This window comes from Lissotriton vulgaris, chromosome 12 (assembly GCF_964263255.1).
Source record: "Lissotriton vulgaris chromosome 12, aLisVul1.2, whole genome shotgun sequence".
Lineage (NCBI taxonomy): Eukaryota > Metazoa > Chordata > Amphibia > Caudata > Salamandridae > Lissotriton > Lissotriton vulgaris.
This window is the reverse complement of record NC_141700.1, coordinates 472,714,570-472,734,115: the sequence shown is the minus strand read 5'-3', so window position 1 is coordinate 472,734,115 and position 19,546 is coordinate 472,714,570. Positions and strand designations below refer to the sequence as shown.

At 43.8% G+C, this 19,546-nt stretch overlaps 1 protein-coding gene across 1 annotated transcript in view; it reads left to right on the top strand.

The window, feature by feature from the left end:
* LOC147676795 (zinc finger protein 10-like) overlaps positions 1-17,912 on the top strand; it is a 455,065-nt gene extending 437,153 nt beyond the window's left edge. Inside the window, exon 6 of the mRNA XM_086945221.1 lies at positions 11,185-17,912. Within this exon, the coding sequence (XP_086801347.1) occupies positions 11,185-12,005 (821 nt within the window). The 3' untranslated portion in view covers positions 12,006-17,912. The remainder of the gene's footprint in view (positions 1-11,184) is intronic.
* The last annotated feature ends 1,634 nt before the right edge of the window (positions 17,913-19,546 follow it).

Genomic DNA, 19,546 nt, shown 5'->3' with positions numbered 1-19,546 from the left:
AACACTCTTTGATGTGTCGCCTGTACATTAACACACATCATATAAATAATGATAAATGCCAAATGCAATGTTTAAAAAAATTCCAGCTGCTGTAAAAGATCGATTGCCACCCAGTCCCCATGTGAGCCAAAATGCGTAGAGCGCTGTCTCCCCATCAGCAGTCCCCTTCTCCTGTTCAGAGATTGTAAAAGTTAATAATGCAGCAATCGAGATTAACACCACAAATGGCATCTGGGAGGGGTAATGTTTTGGATGCCATAGGACAAAACCATGCAAGCAAGTCTCTGTGTTCAACATGGAAGTTCTCTTACTCGACGCAAGCATTGGTTCGATACTGGATTACCGCTCCCATAATGCAGCAGGGCGGATGCGTGCATGCATCCTTTAAGCAAATGGCACATTCAGGATTTGGGATTATTAGAAACACATTGCCGGGACTCAAATATAGTTCATGAAGGCTCCGGGAGACGATACAGTCTACATTTCAACTGATGAAAAACAGCATAGCAAGAGGAATTAAAACAGACTCAAACTCGGGGTGGAGGGGGACCAGTAAATCTAAAAAAGTCAAATGTGCTACACAGACCTCACTGCTTCGGCATAGGCGTCAGCAATGCCCGGTCACCAAAGGGCGTCAGACTCCTTGACAGGCATTTCTTGCTGAGAAAACTAGAACTCTTGTGGGCAGTAACAAAACCGCCACGCCGCGGGATCCCAATCTCCCACAGCCGGCATCCTCAATCTTCTTCCTGACAACCACAGTGGGGGCTCAACCTCTAGCACCATACATATATATTTTTTTCTGGTGTCTAGTGGTTTTCTGCACCCCTGTATGAAGATCAACCTAAAAAATAGCCACTCTACACATAGGAGGGGCGAAAAAAAAATGGCTCTGCCTTTTATGGGCGGGACACACTTTTACAACAACCCCTGTTGCATAGTTGTTTTCCATTCACTGGCAGCAGATAGGCCCAAAAAAATGCCCCTTCTGCCCCCCCACACGGGGGGAGATATATACGTCAAATATTGGAGAGCTATCCTTGCCCAAGGACCGCTCCCCTAACATGTACAAAAGAAAATGTCCCAAGTGTTTCTGGTGTCTAGCGGTCCCCCCTCAAAAGGCAAATCGCCCTCGCGTGATAGAAAACAAAGGACATGTGTGGATCATTTATGGGGAGCTACGCTTAACATGCACCCCACTCCCCAACGCACATATTGAAAGATTATTGGTACAGGGTGCAGATACACCCACAAAGCAGGAAATCTGTCCCAAGGGGTGTGGAAAACAGAGGAAACATGTATGTCCCCCCCCCCATATTGACCTTTAATCCCTGGTGTCTAGTGGGTGTTTGTTCCCTCCCCCAGGGGGTAGAATATTGACCTAAAAAAACGATCAGCCTAATTAAACGTTTGATCTGGCTGCCCAGTGATTGCATTCCTGCTGCATTATCACTGTACCACCTATGATCATGCAGGAGGAATGCACAGAAGAGAGATACTGGGAGAAAGCATAAACTTTTCTCTTTACCACAGTGTGCCTCTTCCAACCCACATCTCTTCATCAAGCAAGCAGACCTACTGACAGAAGGTACTTGCTCAAGCATGGTGATAACAAAAAGGCTTTTAGCTCGACCGTGCATTATCATGATATGAGACGTGCGTGTGTGAACGTCATGGCCTTGCAGAAGTGATTGCTCTACCAACCCATGCAGTCCACAGGGGTATGACCAGTTCCTTCCTGCGGGTGCTAGATTGTGTTGGACACGTCCTTAGCACCTGAGAAGCAGTCGTAAGGACGTTTCCAGCATTTATTAGCATCCAAGGAGTTAAAACTTTTAAAATTCATATCTCCGGTTCCCCTCATTGGATTACGGCCTATCCCTTGTTCTAAGTCAAACAGTTCTCAATATAAACTTGGGATGTACACCTGGGATGACTAATTGAAGTTTGGACCACTAAACAATTTTTCCTCTTTGATTTTCTAGTGCTCAAGATTTAGGTCTATCTGCCTGTTTGTTGTCTGCTTTTGCTGCCTTTCTGATTTTCCATAATGACTGACTGGTGCATCTGTAGTAACTTATTACATGAAGTTGCCACCATTGGTACTTCTGCTACTCTAAAACAAGGAGGTGAAACTCTTGGTTGAAAACCATACTTCAGCAAAATAGTGAAAACCCCTAACATACTATGCAAAGATTTATTGTAAGCAAATTCTGCTAGCAGAATCCAAGAAATCGTTCTACATCTCCTTGCCTCAATAAAACATCTGCTTTACCATAGCAATCCCAGTTTGGAAATTAATTGACTTTAAGAGCTTCAAGTTTTTATAGTCAGTCCATATTGTGGGCTGTATGTACTGAACCTTCAGAAGAGCCTCCAAATCTTAAATGCGTCCTTTATTGTCAGTAGTTCCTGATCATATATTATGTAGCATCTTTCTTTTTCTGAAAAAGATTGAGTAGAGCACCACTGGGTTCATCAGTGTCCGGATGGCACTGCAACATGTCTTCTATTTCAAAAACCAATGCATCCCTCTCTCCAAAGAAACACAGTCTGGATGTCTGACTTGGGGAGCTGCAGTAAAAAAAAATGTAAGTTTCAAATGTGATTTCTAGTTCAGCTCCCCATTTAATAGATACACTCTTCTTTCTTAGAGCAGTCATGGTTTTCGGAACTGGAACCAACACTTCTCTGATATGCAATCTGTGTTGGTCCAGATTCACTGAAAACACTGTCATCATTAATGTAAGTATCTAACCAGTCTCTAAAAACATCATTAATAAAGTGTTAAAAGGGGGCAGGACCTTTGCATAACCAAAAGGCATAATAAGGGACACAAAGAAGTCATATTGGGTGTTGAAGGCTGTCTTCAACTTACCTTCTTATTTGTTACAAACTAGATTATAAGCCCCATAGGTCTAGCTTTGAGAAGATCTTTGCAGTTTTGATCTGCTTTATGAACACAGGTGTATTGGGAAGTGAATATCTGTTCGTGATGGTAATACCATTGACCTTTCAGGTGTCTATGCAAAAATGATAGCCCCATCCAGTTTTGGGTTGAAAGATTTCAGTGATCCAGCTGGGTACACTGGGTGATTTATGAAAGCCATCTTTCAGTACTCATCTAAAGCTGCATGTATTTTAAGAGTCAATTGATATATTCTGATATGTGGAATCTTTGCTTTAGAGATTAGATTAGTGGTACAACTGTAGAATCTATGTGGTGGTATTTTGTCTACTCCTTTACTAAACATATCTCAAACTACTTTATAAGCTGCGGTAAGTAAGTCATCTTCTATTAGCTCTTTTTCGTGCAAAATAAAGTAAGGTATGGGTATGTTGTAATCCCTCTCTAGGCTAACAGTGTGGCAAACAATATTCCAAAGACATACAGATTTTTCCTTCTTATCATTTATTTGAGGATGGTGAGTTTGAAGCCATGAAGTTCTTAACACCAAGAGACAGACATGAGTGGCAATGGCATACAACATGAGTGATTCCACAGGCACATTTTAAAAGCCATAAGATGGGGCTTTGTCTCCTATCTCCTGAAGTTAAACATTTGCCATCAGTGCTTTGTACGGCTTCTGCTACAGTCTTAAATTGCAGTTCCGCTGATAATTCTGGCAACAATTCGGATCTATAGACAATCCAGATACTTCACTATCAATCAGTGCTCTAGTAGGATTAGGAACACAAACATTTTAATTTACACACTCAGGTTGACGTGTGCATTCGGATGCACACTAGTATTGAAGATATGATCATTTTGGGTTTGCAAGACTGAGGTGAGCATTCTGGCTTTCTTGTGTCCCTCCCCACCACAATATAAAAAAGTGTTCTTCTTTGTTTATCCTTCTAATATGATGTTACAACAACATGTCACCTCCTTTACCATCTGCCAGGCAACACGCTCTCCTTCTGAGAACACCTATCGGAACTCATTAAGCACTCTTCACTCTCCAATGTGACTTCAGTCTACACTGGAATGATGAGAAAGACACACAAATCCAATCTCTTAATCAGCAAAAACCCTATTCAGCACTGAACAATCTCTTGCTGAGCAAAAACCCTATCCAGCATTGCATAGAACAAACGCATGCCAGAGGTGTAAACCTTGACACCATCATTGCCCACAACGAAGCTGTAGGTGTTGGCAACATCTTACCAGTTGACTGGTCTTATCACCACAAAGTTCTATTTAAATCAACCAAACAAAAATACCTCCTATTCGCACTCAGAAAACCATCCAGTGGTCCTGCAGCATAAGTCAGATAACTCTGGGTGATCTGGAAGAGAGAAATATGTCTCTACTTCCCCCAATAGATAACCTCAAAACAGATCCCACTATAACTCAAAATGTCATCTATACTAGACCAACCAGCACCATTCAATCTAAAAGAATTAGGGATGTGATCCTGGTTCAGTGAAGACCTCAACACAGAAAGAAGACAGCTGAGAGCTGCAGAAAGACTTTGGAGAACAAAACCATTTGCAACCCAACTTCAACAGCTCATAGGGGAATACAGAAAATATACAAACCACATCGTGAAAGTTAAAGCCACATTTTTCTGTAGAGTGTTAAACAAAGCACAAAACCACTCCATAGAACATTTCAGCATCAATAAATAAAAAAACTTCGAAAACAACCAAACAAAATGACCCATGCCTCCAAAATAGATTGTGACACACTTGCGAATTTCGTCAATAATAAAAATCACGGATATCGAACTCTCCTTATACCACAACACTATACCAGCCTCCCAAAAATCTCCCCTAAGAATGAAGGAAATCAACACAACTCCTCTCCCTTAGTACTCCCAAGGGGTCACCACTCGCCCTGAGCCCTCAGTGTGCAATTTAAACCTAGAAGCCCCAGCAACTTACAAGAGCTGGAGGAAGTTCAGCTTGCTCACGGAGGAGGATATCACAAAGATGATTGTGAATCCCAAGCCCTACCCTCACCTAGCGCACCCTCTCCCAGCCTCACTGGTGAAGAGTCTCAACCACGCCTTAACACCTCTCTGGACTAAGTTAATAAACAGCTCCCAGAACAATGGTTTGATGCTCTACTGCCTCAAATTTGGACACGTCACCCCTTGCTAAAGAAAGCAGGTGTGGACCCAGATGACCTCAACAATTTTAGGCCCGTCTCCAACCTTCTCTGCCTTGCAAAAATACTTGTGAAATGCAACCAACAATCTCTTTGACTCACTCCAATGGGGTTTTGGAAAGGATGTAGCACGGAAACAGCATTATTAAATATAGCAGATAACATACACAAGTGGCTGGACGCTGATGGATGCTGCCTATTCATCCTCCTAGACCTGTCAGTGGCCTTTGACATGGTTGATCACAAGCTGCTGCCAGAATCCCTACAAAATGGATCAGAGCTTATGGCTTGGTTCTGAAATGGTTCACCTCATATCTACATAATCGCTCCCAACAAATGAAAATAAACAATCCGACCTCAGATACTGCCACCATAACAAGGGGTGTCCCACAAGGCTCAGTCCTCTCACATACACCATTCAATTTATACATGGAACCCCTCACCACCATACACAAACAAGCAGACATTCTGTACCACATTTATGCGGACGACACTCCTGCTTTACTTAAAACAATCCACACTAGAGGACTTATGACAGTTAAACACCACTCTGAAAGGTCCAAAACTGGATAACCACCTGAAACTAAGATAAGGTGGAAATCATGCTCCTATCGAGTGGATAAACATCATTGACGCTCTTAAATGCAAATTGACACTGACTGAATCCGTCATATTCCTGGGGATCATCCTTGACCGAAGTCTGAGCATGAACCTTCACATATAAATTCAGAGAAGAGTGCATTTTACAGCCTAAAGCGCCTACTCAAAAAAAAGCCCTACCAACCCTCAAATGATCAGAAAACTGCCATGTAAGTGATGGTACATTCTAGACTGGACTAAGGGAACGCCACCCTCACTGGCATCACAAAATCATTCTTAGCCCCCCTAAGAGCCACACTAAAAGCAGAAGCAAGGATGGTCACTAGAGTAAAAAGACATGATCACATCTCACCATCCCTGATAAACCTTAAGTGGCTCTCAATAGAGGCCTGCTGTTGCTTTAAAACAGCCTGCCTCGTTCACAAAGTCCCTCATAACAGGAAACCAGCCTAACTTGTGGCCAGACTCACAAAGTCTGGCCAGTCGAGAAATCTAAGAAGCTCCAAAACAGCTTCACATCCCATCCAAAAAGCCCTTATGTGCCCCTTCTTGGGTAATGCACCCAAAATCTGGAACTCCCTCTCAGTTCATAGCAGGACAACCCCCTCCTTCATGAGCTTCAAAAGAGAGTTAAAAGATATTCTCCTCAATCAGCACCTCAACCCTTCGAACTCTAAAACCTAACATACAACTGGATTCTCTTTTGCTCAGCTCTAAGAATTGCTTTGATCCAACTTCCAGCAAGCTTGTATTTAGTAATCCATATTCTTTAAAACTGACTTGGCTATGTATGTGAGGCGCTCTGATACCATCAGGTCTTGCCAGTGTTATATATAAACCTTTAAATAAATACATACAAATGTAAATGTTACATTTTTCCTCTGTGATCGTTTCAGAGGAATCCTACCTCTGAGAAACCCACTTTCACATTTATTTTTTCGTACCTACATGCTATTTGTTGTGCCTCATTGTGTAATGCTAGGCCAGTGAAATCACCAGTAGTTGTTTGACGACAAGCAAGAGTACATCTTTTAGTTCCCCTCTTAAACCTTTTTAAAATGTAATGGCCTCAGATTCATCCATTGAATTGGCTTATTTATGTCACAATAGAAAGTCTCGCTGTTAAATTGGAAACAATAGCAACCACAGTCTGTGAAGCAACTAGTGACGAAATGGTCGTACTCTTTAAATGTGCAGTGTCTCTTACTGCCTAACTCAAAATGTTATTTAACAGAGAAGTCCAAATACTGCTGTGGCACCTCATCTACTTGTTTCAGTCAGATAGGCATTACATGTCATCAGTTTGAAGTTCACACTAGGATGGTGGGATCTTAATGGAACAACAGATAGTTCAGAATGCAATATTACATTCTTTCAGAATGCAGTGCTCTTATGTTTATTCAACTAACTGCAAGCTTCAATAGAAACTCTCATTCAAACCTGACTACAACTAGGAGACCCTCTCTGAGTTCTGGCATATAGGCACCAGTAGTGTAAAAAGTAAGATGAAAAGGCCTGTTTCCAAAGGACACCAGATGCGAAGGAATCCTGCAGAAGACAAAACATAAAGAGGGATGTGTAAAAAATAACAAATATGTCAGAAACGCAGATGGTGAACAAGCTGAGCAGAGAATGAACCTTAAAACATAGCAAGTTGCTAGTACATACTCATTCCCACTGCCGCTAATTGAAGTTACCTAGAAGTACTCGTTGTCACCTGTGGTCCTGTAAGTGACCCTGATTGGTCTTCATTTCAGGTGACTTTGCTAATCTTTGTTTCTCAAACCAGTCTCACAAACTTGTCCTCCATCTTCTCCCAACTCTCTGCCTTGTTTTGCCTCCATGTCCTTTTCGGCTCTCTGGCTATTCTTTCTCTTCTCTTGCAACATTGGATACCCCAGTAACTCGTCTTCGATAATCTGCAACTTATCTGACTGACTTCAGTAAATTTGGAAATAGGCCTTTCCAAACCTCTGACTTTTAGAGGATGTATTTGTTTAGAGGTTTCCTGGCAAATGGAAAACTAGTCATGGTACTATTTTGTTTAAGTAAACTGCTTATCGCAAGGAAAATCTCTTGTAAGTGCTACCTGACTAAAAAGGTGGTAGCAAAAAGATTGAGAATTTGTTACCCATCACTAGCTTATCCTTCGAGAATATGTGAACTATCTAATTTTTGTAGGAAGCGGTGATTAAATCACTAAGCGATTTTCTGTAAAGTTTCCTGACTGAGCATTGTAAGGTGTCATTTTTCTTAATGAAACCTTTAACTCTAAGAACATGTTGGACTTGGCCCTTTTTGCACGGTCATCCCTAAACGTTTTGCCTTTCTCCTAGCCTTTTCTCTGACATGGTGTTGGTGGTTTTAGGACTCTGGGTACTTTAGCACTGCTGTCCAGGGTAAAGAGTGTGTGCTTTCTGTGTTACATATGGTAAGATTGGTCTACACTTGTTTGGCCTATTTAATTTACCTGTCAGTCCCTTGTAGAGTGGTATCTCATATACCCAGGGCTGGTAAATTAAATGCTACTGGTGGGCTTGCAGCGCTGATTGCACCACCCACCAAAGTAGCCTTTCAAACCTATCTCAGGCCTCTGCCATTGCAGGGCAGTGTGACTGCCGCTGTGACGTGGCACCTAAAGTTTGTGCCATTTCTGTGACCCCCATTTTATTGCATATCAGTCAACACTAAGGTAGGCCCAAGCTAGCCCTATGGGCAGAGTGCATTGTAGGTAAAAGGTAGGACATGTACCTTAAGTGTGTGACATGTCCTGGTAGTGACAAACAGCCATTTTGGTTTCTCACTACTGTAAGGCTGCCCTCCCATAGGAATGCATTGGTTATTCCCTGATAAGTGTTTCAGTTGTAATTCCTGATATGAGAGGAGCAGGGTGGTCAAGTTTAGTATATTTGGAATGCTAATAATAAATGCTGCGCAATGGTGTGCGCAGATTTATTATAACTATTTTAGAAATGGCAGTTTTAGAAGTTGGCATTTCTGTGTGCTATGTGTCTTCCTGCCTGAAGTGATTTGCATGTCTGGCTTTTGAGTGACGGGCTTGTGAGGTGTGTGTGGCTCCAGGATGGGCAGGGCGAGTCAGCACTAGGCTGAATGGGACATCTGCATTTGGAGTAGTGGGAAGAGAAATCCATGGTCCTTGAATAGGTCTGTGCCTAGCCTGTACTATGCTGGCTCCGCCCCCCTGTGATGTGTCTGATGACAAGCCCCCACCTGACAAAGGGGAAGAGGAGCCTGGTAAACAAAGTGCTCCAGTTCCCCCCTGAACCAGTTTTGGCTGGTTCTCCCAAGCCCTGTACCAGGGCAGACAAAGCAAGGGTGTAATATAAATGTAGGGGCTGTGACCCCATGAAATGTGTGGTGTTCCTGTGCTTGGGGGGCTTGCTGCTGCTGGCCCTCAGGAGGAACCGCCATGAGGGACTGTCTCCCTGCTGGAGTGCCCTGTGTGCTGGCCTGCCTGGGCCCCGCTTTGCCCCCTTAATACCTAAGGACTTTGGACCTAGCGCCTCGTGGAGCGCTTCTATTTTATTTGCAGCACTGGGCTGCGACTTGGAGATTCCCCCTGCACTGTTTTCTTCAGCGGGAGCCCAGCCTGCATTTTGCTCAACTGAGTGGGAGCCTACCCCGCTTTATGCATATTTTTAATGCGGGTACTCACCCCGCGTTTGGTGGTTTCTAGCGGGTGCCCACCCCGCGTTTGGTGTTGTTGGCTGGTGCCCACCCCACTTATGTGATTATTTTTTAAGGCGGGTGCTTACCCCGCATTGTGGCCGATAACGAAGAGCCCGACCCGGACGCCAGGCAGAGTCTGCCTGACTGTGGGCGGAGCTCAGGAGCATCCAGAGGTGCATGGAGAGGAAGTCCCGCCCACCGCAGGAGCCGTCCGGAGCCTTGCGGGTTCCCCTCCAATGTCCTGTGTCCCAGAAGAGGGACCAGGTGAAGGCAAAGTGAAGGGGGAGCCTCGCGGGCTCCTCAGGCTGCCACGACTGGCGCAGGGAAGAGCAGAGTTCCCACAGAGAGCCCAGTGAGTGGGGAGCCGCAGGGGAAGCCGAGAGGAGAGCTCCCTTTTGAGGCACATTGCAGGTGCCTGTTTGTTCTGAGGGGACCCGCAGGAGAGCGGGCCGGTCCAACGTTGGGGGCAATTTTGTTAAGAGAGCCCCAGACAGGGCTCCAGAGCACCACGTCGTTTTTCCTGCGCAGCTGCTCCGCTGTAGCGGGCAGCTGAACCAAGGGGGCACCTTTTGTTAGAGAGTCCCAGAGTGGGGCTCAGGAGGCACAGTGGTGCCAGTACTGATTAATTTTCCTCAGCTGCGCCGCACCAGTCCGGGCAGCTGCAACGGTGGGCATATTTGTTGGCAAAGTCCCAGTGGGGTCCCAGAGGGCACAGTGAGTGCCAGTGCCTACAGTTCCCTTCACAGCTGCAGCGCAATTAGAGGCAGCTGCAACGTTTAGGCCAGAGCATTTTTTAGGAGTCCCAGTGGGGACCCTGGAGGCACAGTGGTGCCAGCGCAATTGCGCACTTTGATTCTGCTGCATTGGCAGGACAGCCCTGACATTTTTGACAGAGGGCATTTAAGCCCCAGAGGGAAGGCCAGTTTAGGGTGTTATGCCCCATGATTAGGGCATACTGTGTTTATACTGGTGAGGGTTATTGCCTAATGTGATTTATACTTATGAGGTTGGCGCATAATGTGTTTTACGCCTAAAGTGATGCTAATTGCATAATGTGAGTTATGTTGCAGGATTTAATACTGAGTACAGTGTTTTGCCAGTAGTTACTGGTTGTGTTCTACATTTATTATTTGTGCTTCATGATGGTTCTGGCATTGGTCCAATTGGCCCTGTCATGTGTATATAATCCCCTGTAAATATTGCCTAGTGCCAGTTGGCATAGTGTATATTGTGTGATTACTATTCTAATGTGTTTTGCATAATACAAAGGCTATTTTATATATAACCTTGTGTGGAGTTTTTTTGTGGTGTGCTTACTGTGTTGCTGTGTGTGTGTTGCGTAACGCTTTACACATTGCCTCTGGGATAAGCCTGACTGCTTGTGACAAGCTACCAAGGGGTTGAGCAGGGGTCATCTTCACCGTGTAACTCCCTTGCCCTAACTAGAGTGGTGGTTTCTGCCTGGCTTAGGCGCAAGCCCTAGCCAACCAGAAATCCCATTTCTAACAGAACATATATATGATGGGCTGCTCTTGTAGTCCAAAGAAGGAAATATTTCCACTGCTCCCTTCTTTAAGTATGTAAAAGATCTAAACTCATCACTTAATAATTGAGTGTTTGGTTTATATGAAATAGTAATAACATTACAATTGTTTGAAGAAATATACACATGATTTAATAAAAAAATTCCTATTTCCATTTCGAATAATATTTGCTTATTCTCTTTTAGGTTTTTTAGTATTCAGAAAATTATTGACTTGACTCTGATTTTTAACCACCAGGTGAAGAAAACATGAAAAGAAAGCAGGTCGTAAGAGATTTGAGGAGCTGCACTAGAAAAGAAGCACTAATCAAAACTTCAGCATTAAAGGAAAATGTGAAAATGCTCCATAGCTGCGATAAAGGAACATCATTCGGAAGCCAGGTGTCCCCTGGAATTAATCAGGAACTGGAACAGAATAGATCTATCCAATGCATAAATGTCTTCAGTGAGGCACCTTATGGAACTGTTCATCAAAGAACTTCAAGAGGACAGCTATTAGAATATTCTAATGACTGGCAGAATGATTTGGGTCATTTGAATCTTCTTCCATGTCAACCAAATATACATAAAAAATTGAGTCTCTATTCATGTACAGAATGCAGCAAAACCTTTAGTAAGAAGGAATACCTTACTGAACATAAAAACACACACATTGAAGCAAGACCTTACCAATGTAATCAGTGTGAGAAAAGCTTCACTAAGAAGGACAATCTTTTTGTCCACAAGAGAGCACATACAGGGGAGAGACCGTATCATTGTATTATATGTGATAAACACTTCAGCCAGAAGGGAGTTCTCAATAGACATCAACGAATACACATTGGAGAAAGGCCATATCAGTGCAATATATGTGAGAAACGCTTCAGTCAGAAAGGAGTTCTCAATAGGCACCAGAGAACACACATGGGAGAGAAACCTTATCAATGTACTGAATGTGACAAAAGTTTCAGTCAGAAAGGAACACTTATTGCACATCAAAGAGCACATTCCATCTATAAGAAAGAATGGATCGTATTCCCGGATGGAAACATCCAACATGAAACATCCAACAATGAATAATCTTTTTTTTTTGCTTCATTCTGCTTAGTAGTAAACGTACTGAACAGATATAAGCAGCGTTTTTTTTTTAGTTAATTTGAATCTAAATCGCTCCGGTGATCAGCATCCGTAGAAGAACCTGCAAACAATATAGATATATATTGCCTTTATGATAGCAAGAGATTATAGACTGGACCTGTTACCTTGTAAGTCAGGATTTGCATAATCTGCAGCAAAGGAAATCCGTAACTGTGATTAATATTCCCCTTACCAATGTTTTTGCAGGGGTATGTGTAGTAAGCTCACCTAGTAAGCAACAAGGGGGACAATGAGGGCCTGATAAAGGTCCACCGTACTTGCCCTGGGTAGAACTAGAAGACAAAAGAGGTACGGTGTTCCTGGGTGGCAAGTTGGCCACCTGGTGAGTACTCAGAGTGGTGGGGAGGTTGGGAATACCTCCTTTCGGAGCCAGGACCCTCACACACCCAGCAAGCTAGGTGTCATGCTTCATCATATGGGTCTGCTCCTCGTCGAGCCGGCGCTGCAATGCTCAACGGGCACCCATAAAGGGTCTCTTTATCGGAGATATTTTGTTCCTTGCCGTATAGGTGCCGTGGGTGTGAGGGGCCTGGTAAGATGTAGATGTGGTGTGTGGGTTAAAACAGGTAAGGGAATCCTCTATAATTATTTTTATTCTGGAGAGGTCACAACCTGATTAAAAAGTAAAAAGAAGGAGGGCGACTATTTTGTTTTAATCTGACAAAAATTATGCTCTACCCCTTAGTGGTCAACATGTTTCTTGCCTATAAAATGTCTCTAAAATATCAGTTGGCAATTCCTCAGCACCTAGTCACTAAATGAAAACTATCTACAGGGTGTGGTGTGGTTCTACATGCCACTTCTTCTCTCGGTAGGACGTTGCCCCGGAGAAAAGCAGCCAACCTCTTAAGAATGCAAGTGCTGCTTCATCAGACCGCAGCGGAGTATATGGACACTCAACGTAGTGTGGCTGCTCCCGCTCAGAGCAGTCCGGCTCACCTACCTGCTTCGCTGCATCAGGAAGGACTTTCTGAGTGTCCATATACTCCGCTGCGGTCTGATGAAGCAGCACTTGAATCATTAAGAGGTTGGCTGCTTTTCTCCGGGGCAACGTCCTACCGAAAGAAGAAGTGTTACGGGGACTGGAGCTAGAGTTGTGACCACCATGGAGCAGTCTAGTCATGTAGTAGCTAAAGTTCGCTCTGATATAATGGCACCACCCATGAACAGGAATGACCCATTGGCTCGACTAGATAACTGCAGGGGGAGAATCTCTTGAACCCAGAATCCTCTCAGTTTCCCCAAGCTCAGGGACACAAAGTGGGTGGTTTCTATAGCTCTAATGAAGGGCAGGAAGGCATGCTCCCTGGGGACTTGATTAACCATCCCCCTAGCCTGGGCTCTGTTCACCTCCCGCCAACGTATCCCACCTTGATCCCGGGACAAAGGAAGACTTTTTTCAACTGAAGAACAAGGGGGTGTATTGGATTAATTCAAATATTGCTCCAGGGTGGAAAGCCAAATCATCATGGTGCATCAGATAAAGTGCGTGGGTAGCACTAAGAAAACCTGGGCGGGGGAGTGTGTTTTTGATTTTAATAATTCTTTTATGGTAAATCAAATCTTAAGAGCAGTTTTGCAAACCAACTACAGGTGTTTGAACTCAGCAATCCTGCCACTCAAACTGGGATACTTTTACAGACCCAGAAGTTACCACTCCGGGTATCAACAGGAGTGGTACCATGAGGTGGGCCATAGAAGCCGTATGGAGGAGTCTACAGGAGTAAGCTTAGTAAATAGGTTCACTCCTCTGAGCTCATTGAAAGGATGTGATTGACGGTGGGCTGGTTCTTGAGACCTTGTGGCACCTATACTACAGGGGAAGGCACAGCCACTGGACCAGGTATATAGTGAGTATGAAGGTTGTAAATTTCTTTCCTTGAACATCGCAGGGCTTGCAAGTAAGATTGAGGACCCCAAATCGTTACTCCGTTTTAAGAGCTTTGATGTGCTTTGCCCTCCGGAAACTTAGGCTGTAGAGAACAGTTATCATTTGGATGGCTAAAAAACCTTCTTTGTGCCAACTACCCCATCTAGGCTAGGGAGAACCAAGGGGGGGGGCTTTTTACCTTTGTTTCATTAGCAGTCCATGGCATTCCCGTTACTTGACTTCATGCCTCCTCCACTCTACATGTGATGTTAATATCCAGCGAAAAGAGCAAGCTCCTGCTGGAGAATTTTTGTAATGCGGGAGTTGCATACTTTGATGAAAGTAATATAACTCGGTTGGGGTCTGTACTTCGAAACATTAACCTGAGAGGACAGAGTTATTATAACATTTTTCTAACAGGATTTCAATATCCACATGTATGGAGATATCAGGCAAGGAGGGGTGAAAGCTATGGGCTGCGCACTACAAACAGGCTTGCACATAGAACACACACCTCAGGGTATCGGACTTAATACTATCCTGCAAGAATTTGATTTAATTTCCATTATGAATGAGCTGCCCCTGGGATAACCCGACATTATTACAAAATTTTATTGGGAGAGGGTGTGAGATCATCATTGATTTTATTTTTGTTTTTACACCTTTTAATTCTTTGATAATAGATTTTTTAGTTAGGGCTAGTGTACATAGCGACCACAATCCCAACTGTGTCGTAACAGGAGGGTCTCGAGCTCACAGACACATCAAGAAGGGGTTAGGAGTTTCTTTAAAAGTGGTGGAAGCGGGGAGGAGTCTAAAGTGGGGGGCAAATTGTCCAAGAGCTACATCATGAGTCTCTTTTAACCCGGTGTTGTAGAGGGTTTGCCATTTGTCACAACAGTGAGGCTAGTGCATCGGATATCATGGATGCATTTGGAAATATGTACAGTTTCGTAGGGAAGTTGTTACAGGTCCCAGGCGGGGGCCGTAAACAACTAGGACTGAGATGGTTTGAATCAACGTGTTCCCAGGCATCCTGGAAATTGAAACAGGCTTTGGGAGTCACGCCTCGAGATCAGGTGGCTGTCAAAAGCCTACGGAGAGCATACAAGACTACTCTAGTAAACCATAGGTCCGCCTTGAAGGAGACGGCCTGGATCAATTTAGTGGAGGCCAGTACATAGGGCAATAGCTCAAAGTTCTGGGGTATTATCATCAATCCCTTCCTAGCTGGAGACAATGGCAACCTACTGGATGCCCATATTACAGAGGACAATTGGATAAAGCATTTTGAGGGTATCTTCCAGTCAGACACCCCGTTAACTGATAGGCAGGAAAGGGTGGAAGGCAAGACGGAACTCTGTTTTACCACACAAGAGGTAAGAGCCGTTATCCTGGGATTGTCCAAAAACTAGGCCCCAGGGCCAGATCTGATTCTGCCAGATCTTGACATTGTTCATGTGGAAACCTGGGTGCCTGTACTCACAGATGTTATCAACCCATCAGTCCAGGTCGGACGCCGAGACTCTTAGGCCTTATTGACCATAGTCCCGGTGTTTAAAAAGGGGGATCGGACAGTACACTTTGCTACAGGCCCATCTCCCTTTTGGATTCTGTGGTGAAGGTATTGGGTTGTATGGTACTGGATAGACTTGTATCCTGGGCAGATAAAAACAACTTCATAGCCAAGATACAATATGGTTTAACCCAGGTACACTGTGGCCCGCTGCTGCTCTATCTACCTAGCCTTTCTGGACCTGTCCTCAGCGTTCAACTGTGTAAATAGATAAAGCTGTGGCTATTGATGTCCTCTATTGGCATTAACAGAAACATTGTTTTCTTTTTTAGGGACCTTCATAGAGACTCAAAAGTGGCTGTCCGCTATTCAAAAGACCTCAAAATGACCCACATGTTTGACATCAAGAGAGGGGTACCCCAGGGGTGCATACTATCCCCCTTTATTTTTAATTTATATATCAATACCCTAGAGAAGGCCCTTTTGGACATAAAAGCTGATTGTCCCCAAGTAGGCACGCGTAGCCTGCCGGTCATCCTTCATGCACACAATGCTACAATGCTGTTCTCATGGCGAGGACAGCCAGGGGTCTACAACGCCTACTGAACTCTTTTGTTAATTTTATGGATAACTTGGACTTGACGATTAATCATTCCAAATCGTTTGACATGCAGGTGGGATCCCGTAAAGCCAAGCAGTCTACCTTTAAGTTGGGAACCTCATCAATACCCAAGACTAACGTCTTCTCCTATTTGGAAGTACTGTTTGACGATACCTTGAGTTGGTGCCCGTTGCTTACTCGTAAGAGAGGGGACCTAGTCAAAGATACTTCAGATGCTTTTAACTTTGCTTCCAGAGTGGGAGGGAAACCAATGAGCTCTTTTGAAGGTATATGAAGCAAAATGTATTTTAAAGGCCAGCTATGGGAGTGAGAGATGGGGTCATATTGGGGTAGAGGCCCTTCCATTCACAGAAAATTTCTTCCTACGGCGGGTCCTTTCAGTACTGCAAAGCATCCCTTCTTACGTTGTGCAAAAAGAGCTGGGGATGCCTTTTTCTTACAGACGAATTGGCTTTCTGCTTACTAGCATTGTGGTTAAAGATTTGGGCTAAGCAAGAAAACCCACTTAGCAAAGACATTTTAAAGGATTGTCTTTCTCTTGACCACGTTATGAGCATCCGATGGCTCCAGTGTATAAGAGTGGGCTCTCTAGGCTAGGTAGGGCAGAACTATTTGATAACCCCGAGCTGATATGCAAGAGGGACCTTGCCTGGGCTAAAAAGTGTTTCTCAAGTAGGAGCCGCTGTGAAAGGGAGAAAACAGAGCTGTGTAAGCCCAGTGTGTGTGTAGATATATTGCGCTAAAAACTGTACCAACCACTGAACCATGTCTTCTAGGGCTTAAAAACTTTCATGATCGCTTTTTATTGACAAGATTTCAGCTTAATCTTTTTCACTATCTCTTGGCACAACCATGTAGCGCTCATAGAGGTCAGTGCCTCATGCCCTGTGGCTGTGACGGTCAGTCTCCTCAGGACATGATGCACTTTTTAATGTTTTGTAATTTTTATGCGGCTCCCAGAAAGTTATTTATTATCCCTATTCTTAAAAAGGCTTGTTTTAGGAGGGTGAGACCAGCTTTTTTTTTTTTGCAACTCCTCTCTAATGATACTGTTTTGTACACGCTTTTTACGGGTTGCTCTTAGACTCAGGTCAAGTTGCGACTAATCTTGGCATCGGGATTCATGAATCTTTACCCTGTAATTAGACTACTCTGGTTGTACTGTATTGTGTATTTGTAGTCTGGTGATGTTTTATCGATGTTTGTATGACTTTTATGGTTTTATTTGTAAAACTGAATAAAGTTTTGATGATAATGATGATGATTGATCTTGGGTGGGAATTAACAATGTGTTATGGGTGCAACTTTGTAGAGAAAGGTCAGGATGGCACTTTTCAAAAGGTGTCTAGATTTGGCTTTGATGAGGACCTGAATGTGACTTTTGCCCCAGTGGAATTCCCAATGTGCCGACGATTTAGTAACCCTTACCCGTGACTCCTTCTGCTCCATTTGAAAGTGTGAGGGGCACCTGACTCCAAAAACATTGTGTCCCAAAGGGGGTCAGCATAAAAGTTTGAAGATTACTGTGTTAATGTGATCTAGCAAAGACCTGTATAACATATTTGGTGTCGAGGTATGGTTTGATTTATGTAAATGGAGTGTTTTTTGTTATAGCTAAACCGGGTTTATATTGTGTTCAAATTTGTAGTGGTATTTTATTGCAATGTAGAATTGCCTCATTTACGTTGTATATTTAAAGATGCCTTCTAATGCTTAAGTATATGTTTTTGATAATTTGTTTCCCTCAAAGATGTGCATGTTAGTAAAAGATTAGTCATTTGCCTTCAGAGTTACTGAAATAAATAATTGGTATTAAACCAAGCATGCTAGTGTTTCTCTGAATTTGGTTTATTGCAATTATTCGGTCATTCACTTAATCAATGAATACATCTGTCAATCAAATGTGCTCAAGTAGAAATCAGTCTATTGAATTATTCAGATGTCCAATTATCTAATCCATTGTGATACAACACATTAGCCTGACAAAAAGTATGACCTTTTCTTGAAGGCTATAAAAGTACAGTAATTATTCGAATGCTATTTACATCTCATTAATAACCTGTGCAGCTTGTCAAATGATATGCTCATATTCTTGCACTTTATCTAGTCCAGGTAGTGTTTTTCTGAGTCTCTTAATGTGCCTGAAAGATAGCTGCAATTCTACATCAACAGTCAAACATAGCAGTATTCTGTCATAGGTCACTAAGACATTCACATTAAGTAGATTAATATATTTAATACAAATAAAAAAACTAACCATAAAATATATAAATCCTAATAGCTCAAAGTACTCTGTATGTAGTACAACAATAAATTGCATTTTTATCATCCGGTTAGCCTTTTTACCTCACACTAACCAATCTTCTGCCCTGAAAGTAATGAAAAAGACATTTAAAAAATGTAAAGGGCCTTTACAACACATTTGAGCGCACGGGCAATATCCCGGGGGAAATGCTAGAGGCAGCGATCGTTGTTATCCCAAAGCCCGGGAAGGATACGACGACCTGTGGAGCGTACCGGCCTATCTCACTTTTAAATATTGACCTTAAATGATATACTAGTATTCTGGCGGCCCGGCTGGCACCGTACATGGCTCATCTTGTTGAGCCTGACCAGGCTGGATTCATATCACAGAGGCAAACCAGCGACAATACTAAATGCGTCCTCCGCTTGATAGAGAAGGCATCCTGCACTCGGGGCGAATATATGCTATTGGCCATTGATGCCGAAAAAGCCTTTGACTGGGTGCACTGGCCCTACCTGGAAATGGTTCTGATGACCGCGGGATTTGGAGAGAAATTTAGGACCCGGATCCTGAACTGTTATCGGCTACCCATGGCGACAGTTCTCGTAAATAGCTGCTTATCCTCCCGCTTCCCTATTAGTAGGGGCACGCAACAGGGTTGCCCCTTGTCGCCTCTCCTATTCGCGCTATATATGGAGCCTCTAACTCTCAGAGTCCGGAAGCATCCTCTTATCACGGGGATTAAGTTCGGAGGTGACGTCCACACCATCAGTCTCTATGCAGACGACATTCTTCTCTCCCTGTCGGAGCCGGCCACAGCCCTCCGTGCCGTCCTAGTCGAACTAGACAAGTTTGCGAGGAGCTCGGGGTTTAAAATAAATGTGGAAAAATCCATGGCGCGGGACCTCTCCCTCTCGACGCAGACGCTGGCCTTTTTAAAAGAGGAATTCCCCGTGCACTGGGCGGCCACGACAATCACCTATTTGGGCATTCACTTGGCACCGACTCTTCGGGGCATTGCGGACACAAACTACTCTCTCCTCCGCACACGTATACGCACGGAGCTCAGACGATGGAAACATTGCACTATGTCCTGGTTGGGTAGGACTGCGGCCACTAAAATGACAATCCTTCCACAGATCCTGTACCTCTTCCAAACCCACCCTCTCCGACCCCCGGCGGGTTGGCTTCAACAGACCCAAGCAGAGCT